Source organism: Clupea harengus, chromosome 10, assembly GCF_900700415.2.
Source record: "Clupea harengus chromosome 10, Ch_v2.0.2, whole genome shotgun sequence".
Taxonomy (NCBI): domain Eukaryota; kingdom Metazoa; phylum Chordata; class Actinopteri; order Clupeiformes; family Clupeidae; genus Clupea; species Clupea harengus.
This window is the reverse complement of record NC_045161.1, coordinates 11,200,691-11,207,664: the sequence shown is the minus strand read 5'-3', so window position 1 is coordinate 11,207,664 and position 6,974 is coordinate 11,200,691. Positions and strand designations below refer to the sequence as shown.

General features: G+C 43.0%; 1 protein-coding gene across 1 annotated transcript; it reads right to left on the bottom strand.

The window, feature by feature from the left end:
• Nucleotides 1-969: 969 nt before the first annotated feature.
• gorab (golgin, rab6-interacting) lies at nt 970-6,479 on the bottom strand. Its single transcript, XM_012839456.2, has 5 exons — nt 6,266-6,479; nt 5,554-5,872; nt 5,225-5,326; nt 4,641-4,781; nt 970-3,514 (listed from the first exon to the last, which is right to left on the bottom strand). Exons 1-5 carry the CDS (start codon nt 6,318-6,320, stop codon nt 3,070-3,072), a joined length of 1,062 nt encoding a protein of 353 aa, XP_012694910.2. The 5' UTR covers nt 6,321-6,479; the 3' UTR covers nt 970-3,069.
• Nucleotides 6,480-6,974: the final 495 nt, after the last annotated feature.

Sequence of the window (6,974 nt, the reverse complement as noted above, 5' to 3'; positions counted from 1 at the left end):
AACCTAACTGCCAAATATTTTTTTCAATGTAAAAAATATGAAACAAGGATTAGATGGCCTATCACGGATATAATTCTACATTCGAAATTTTGCCTACCTCATAGCCACCAATTAATTTGTCAATAGATTTTTCTCGTAAGTTGTGACAAATGGCTTGAAATGCTCTCTAGGGAGCAAACAAATGAGTAGTTGTTTTTAACAGTAAGGAAAGCACTGATTTGACCCCGTTGTCAATTGACAGAAAACGGATCACAGACATATCCTCAGGAAGGAGCTCACAAATAATAGTAGCTTATCCAACCATCGTCCCAACACACAACCTATGGTTTTATTTTTGAGCTTTGGTTTCCTTGCATCTCCTTAGTTTTACCCCATGGTTAAATTCCTTAACGCCGACCGTATGCGTAATCATTAACGATTTATGCTTATCCAATTATAATAATTCAGTACACAACCTGCGCCGAGGTCACAATTCAGTAACTAATGCCATGCCAGATGGCAGAGATTTCCAGTAAAAGTTGATCTCGCCCTTTTTTTCTTGGCCTCTCGGGTTACCGGGGCTTTTTCAACCTGTCCGGAGAGACCGACTGCACATAAATCAGCGCACGGAGTCTCGAAACCCTGGCTTTCTGAAGTTAGCCCGGCTCAGCTTCACTTTATCTCACCGCGCACATTTAGGCCTCATTTGTGTCAGAGCTGTTTCTGTTGGGGAATGGATGCCGGCTTCATTACAGCGACCCCAATATAGGCTACGTAGCTTACTCTAGCGTTACGTCAGCTCCCGGTGCAGGCCGTTTTTGAAAGGAAATTAACCGACTTCAGAGGATTACTTCACAGCGGCGGCGCATCACTTGACAGAGCTTACCTTTGCTGGAAAAATGTATAGGGTATGAAAACTACATTAGTGTCCGCAGAATATTGGCAATAAGACAAATATCCCTCATACACCAACACATACAAATGTAATTATTAATTTATTTGGGCAGATTTATTCGTTTATTTCTTATTGCAATGTTAACATTTTGATCAAATGAAAAACAATTTCCCATATGGACTATATTTCAGATCCCGTGTCTAAAGGATATAAATATACATCTTCAATCAGGCCTGGAACAGTGAAGCTATAGAAGTTGAAAGTCCAGCACAACCTAATTTACGGGCAGAGAAACAAACGTCGCCCATTTTTTTGTGACCTTGGAAGCGCGTGGAGGTTGTCTGGCAGAGGGGACACTTGCGGCCGCTTGCAGCGACTAATTAAATGAGTTGAGTTTATTGCGCTGCCGCATGCAGACGACCAGATGGGACCAGGCGGCAGTAAAAAATCAGGGCCGGTTTGAGGAACACTTACAACGCTCTTAAAGTTGCTTTGAACCGCCATGTGAGCTGTCCAGCGGACTGCCCGGACGACAGCACCTTAAACAATCATAAAGTCGGTAGCCTATAGTGAAATTGAGGAGTTAAGAAAACCTATTTAAATATTTTGTCTCAAGTTGGAAATTGTGCAATTCCATGTTAAATTATGTTAAACACAAAAGCTATAATAAGGCTATTTGATGTATTATAAACAATCTAACCAAAAAGCCCCCAGGAGTGTCACTTTATATAAAAGGGTCAACTATTTGAAAATCCATTTGGGCCCAGGCTGTAATAATGACAATAAACATGTTTAAATAAAATAGACTAGATTACATGTAGACCTAATTCTTTCAATGGCCATAATTTGAAGACACAACCAACAGACTATATAGACCAATAAAACAAAGATTAAGTCCAGACCAAACAGGATCCACACAAAAACCACCAGTTAAAAAAAAAAAAAAATCCAAACTCCACCTAAATACACCACCGTAAATCAAAACTTAGTAAGTTAGGCCCATTGTAAGTGCAGCATGAGACAAGGCCGGGGCAAAGTTTGTGTTCAGGAGAGAACTTAGAGAAAAGGCAGTACACCCCTTCGGGTCTTCGGCAGAGGCGAACAGCATGGTGTCTAGAGAAACCGCCTCGCTTCGCAGACGTTCGTGAGTAAATTGAGTAAAAATAAAAAATAAATAAATAACGAAACAAGGAAGACCACTAGGGCCCATCAATACACAGCCCATATCCAGAGGGCCTCCTGATGCAGGCAGATCATCTTACCGCAGGACAGACCGGGAACGGCCCAACGGGACACCAATCTCAAGGCGAGTCTGGTTTTCACCAATCGCACACGCAACGGACAGGCTAGTGTGGTCCCTGTGCAGATACACATAACTATATTTAAAGAAAACAAAAATACATTTAAAAAAGCATTGTACCTCTCACTTGTACTGTATACCTCTTTGGTTAACAAATAGTTGTTGTGTTCATAGTATAATATACTGAAATGGAAACACCATTTTCTCAACACTGCCAGAGGATTTTTCCGAGGAGATTTTTTTTGTGTTCCATTATGCAATTTACAGTACTAACTCAATTTACATTTTTGTTCTCATGTTGCCTGTACGGTCAAAACTCTGAGACAGTCAATGCCCCTGATTTCTTATTGCTCCTTGCTTAAAACGGCCATGGAATGACAAATTGAGTGGATCACCAAGCTGACAGCAGCAGTCTGACACAAACATATGTAGGGCGGCTGGCGCACTATGATGATGTCATAAGCAGCACTTAATATGAAAGCCATGGCATTCTTTGGCATGAAAGGGGATGTGACCCAGAAAATCACATTCTCTCTTTAGTGTATAGCTTTAGAGTCATAGTAGACGAAACAGTTGTGAATCTATGAACAGATGGGGGCAGAAATGAATCACCACATGCTCATGGTCGCAGTGCAGCTACAAAGAGGGCTCTGGTTCTATTGAGCTGATGGGTTAGGACAGGCTTTGCCATAATACAGCCATCTTCCCCAGTCCTCCTGTGATCAGGGAAACAGCCCAACCACTGTTGTCAGTACACAAGGAGTTAGTACACTCCCAATACACACGATCCTTCGTTATCTTCCTCACATGATCAGTAAAAAAAAATCGTATTTGCTTAAAAGTCTTTACATAAAAAGAAAAACATAAATGCCCATGGTTTTTGATCGTGCCAGTTTTAAGACAGGGAGACCTGGGCATTCTGTGGGATCGAGGGAGTTTGTGGGGCCTCGACAGTCTCAGTAGTCACTGGGTCAGTGGTCTTTAGGTTTTCCTCACTCGCTGGGGCTGGGGCTGGGGCGGCCTCAAGACAGTCCTGTTTACCGCCTTGCTCTCCTGGTGTGGTGGGGGAGTCGTTGCCCAATGGCGGTGCAGGGCCTTGGGGGGAATGGACCTCTGACTGGGCGCCGCTGGGCTTGTCCTCCCCGGGGGGCTGAAGGCTCTCCAGTTCATCGCTGAGCTCTAGCTGCTGCATGAGCTCCTCCAGCTTGGCGGCTTTCCGCAGCTCGTTCTGTTGGATGATGGCACACAGGTGCTCCGTCAGCTGCTCCTTGACCTCGGTGCGGTGGTGCAGCGACAGCTTCGCCGCCACGTACTCCGCCTCCGCACGCTCAAAGCGCTTCCTGGAAGGGTGACAGATAAATAAACAAAACTGGTCAACAGTGTAACCTACCACTATTCCATCATTAATGATCAATAGCTAATTAACGTGCATTAGCTGCAACTCTTTTATACTGCTGTGATGTCAGAAGATCTCAGGGCCATCACTGATTGTTCACAACTATCTCTTTAACAGTAGGCTCTGCAAACACAAGCAGAGATAAGTGAAGCTTTACTGCTTTTCCTATGGTATATTATCAGGTACTCAGTGCAGTTGCAATGTCAAACTGCAGGGGGCAGTGTTTCTCAGGAGCAAGGCAACAGAAGTTGTGCCTGACCGTTGTAAAGTTAGAGCCATGGACCAGTGAATGACCACAAAAAACAAACACCAGCACCACAGCAAGGGTCATGTATGGGTGATTCACCTCCACCAAGACCATATCGCCACCCTTCATCTGCAGTGGCCTGCCCATCCCATCACACATAATTACAGTGCAAACACAACTGCCTGGGGTTGCCACAGAGAATTCCACAGTGCCCAACTATTTAAAGGACCTGCACAGCCAAGAACATAAGTATATCTGCAAAAACCCAAAACACCACAAATGATGAGGAGTCAAAAATGCTGAAAGTCCCTAATGTCATGACAGCCACTTGCCTACCAGACACCACCTCAGATATGTCTGGGTGGAGACCGTGGCCAGGTGGATTGGTGGGTTATAGCCCGAGAGGGCAGCTAGCGTTGACATTCCACCTTCCACAAATAACACCAAAAAAAGTGTTCCTAAGGGTTAGTGCCCTAAACTGGTCTGTCCTTCCCCTAAAAAAAAAAACAACCTATAACATCCCTGTCATTAGCCTATGGTCTGAGTTTCTGGAATCAAAAGTCAACACAGCCACTGGATGCAGAGAAGATCTGTGAGACCAGTTTCCATCGCTGCGGCATGGGCTAACACATGGTACTTCGTTATTGTTTAATGCTCTATGGTTGCCTTGGGCCTGACAGTCAGGATATGGTTGGACTCTAGCGCTCTGAGATTTTCATGCTGATCTTTGATGTTCTGTTATGGGATGGCTGCAGATGCCCAATGACTGGTGTGTGATGTAATTTGGTTAACTCGGTGTCTTATGTTGAGTGAAGGGCTGTACCATGCACTTGAGTAGTCCAGGCTGGCCTGCTCGATCAGCTTGCGGAGGATGCCGATGTCATTGGACACCGAGTCATCCAGCGCCTGCAGCCCCTTCTGAATGCGTTTCAGTTTCACTGCCTCGGCCTGAGTCTGCTTGGATCTGCACGAACAAAACAGAAAACAAGAGACAGTGAGGCAGGTGGATGAAGACCAAAAGGGGCTAGGAGTATGCCAGAAAACATTTTTATGAATTGACTTGGAAAGGACAACTTTTCCAGCTACTGTATTTTGACGGATTTTTGTCACATGCATTTTTCAATGATAAGACATGAGAGACTCCAGACTTGCAAGATCAAGTTGTGCACCATTCCCATCTCTTATAAAGTGCCCTTGTTATCAATGTTAGCTTTATTTTTATTTACTGTACTGAGGATGAACGATATGTGCAGTGATTTTCCATAGGAAGGACATGGAACAGACCTTGAACACGTCATATTGGTATATTTGCTCAAAAGGCCTTATAGACCATGCACTATGCCACCACCTCATTTTACATTCTTAGTTTATCACACTGGTTTTCATGATACTGTAAGATGACCATACTTTTCTGCAATGGTTTTGTATAGCAGAGCCTTCTTCTGCTTATTCTTCTCTTCCATAATCCGCTGATCTTGCTGCAGTTTCTCCGTACGAGTTTTCTCCCTCCTGAGACAGAAGAAAAAAACAACAACTGTACACAGTATTTATAAGAACCGATAACACAGATTCAGGTCAGACTGTACTGACCCTGCAATTACAGTACCAAAAGCAATCAAAAGTAATATCGGCAAGCATGTATGACTATTCATAACAAACAACTTAAAACCTATCAGAGGATCACACAAACTAACATGTGCGTGACAATTTAACTGCAGTATAAAAGACTTACTAACAATTCCACTTCCTGTTTATCCAGCTCATTAGCCAGCGGTGTAACTTCAATCGACGTCTCAGGATCATGGTTGTTTACCGCATCCAGCTTTGCAGTCACGGGCTCGTCCTTTCCGGTGTCAACAGCAGTCGGTATTGTAGGCGCGAGTGGACTGGGAGAAGTCAAATGGGGCTTGGTGAGCTTCTGCTCGGGCTGTAACGTCTCGCTGCTCATTTGAGCGGTGAGTTTGAGTGCTCTCTCCCGCTGCAACTGCTGCCGACTCCGGTTGGTAGAAGTCGGTTTGCGTCCCCGTCCAAGCCCTGGGGCTGACACTGACTGATCTGCAGGTGAAAATTCCAGCAAAAGATAAGGTGTTTTACGAGCGCTACATGGTAATAAATACATGCATCTATATGGACAGCTTCTATAAAGTGCCTTAGTAGCAGTCTAAGTCATTGTCTCCTGTGAATGTCATCTATTTAAGCTTAATCTAACAATTAAATGGCTGATTTACACTGGTAAATGTACTTTAAGATACCTAGCCAACTTAGGAAGTCTTAACATCTATGACATTTCAAACATATAATGTTCGATAATGCTATATACAGCAACAGTAAGGTAGAAGTGAAACTAGGTATTTAGTATCACTAACATAAAAGTGTAAATGCAGTAAAAGTAAAGGTCAATACCACAGCAAAGTAACTTTACCGGACAACCCAGTTGTGCGGGCTCACCTTTCAGTTGTATTTTCCGCAACTCTTCGTCAGAAAAGCCAGCCCATGCCGCCATTTCTGGGATGTAATGTATATCAACGAAATACTAAAACATTTAAAACTAACTTTAAAGCTGATTAATGCAAACTTCGAAGATACTTTACAATTTAACGCGAAATCATGACAGAGTCCCGGCAAAAACAGGTACTACGCCGCCATGATTGTGGATGTGTGATGCCACGTTCAAGACCCCGATGAGGACCAAGGAAAGACGCTCTAAAGTAATGCCTGTTCCAATGCCTAATGTGAAATAATTGTGAAGTCAGTAAGATACAATAAAATATCTACGTTTTTCACTGAGTTACTATGTTTTTATTCAAGGAAAATATGTGCTACAATTGAACAATGGCTCTGCAAGAAATCTTGTTTCATAAAACTCCAAAGAACGGGCAAGTACTTTAGCCTACCCCTGTTACTCTGAGTTGGTCTCCCTTTGATTCAACTAGATTTAATGAATATGCAGTTGGTCTTTTTTCAAGTTTTTTTTTTCAACGCCTTCTGTAACAAAGTAACAAAGCAACTACAAATACTGTGGCAAACACTGTGGTAATAATTTCAAATTACTTAACCTCAAACCACATCTGTTATAATAACAACATTAATGTACAATGTGATGGATGGTTTATTGCTAGATGTCTGTGGAAACATTTTAAGTTGTTCTAAAGAACAT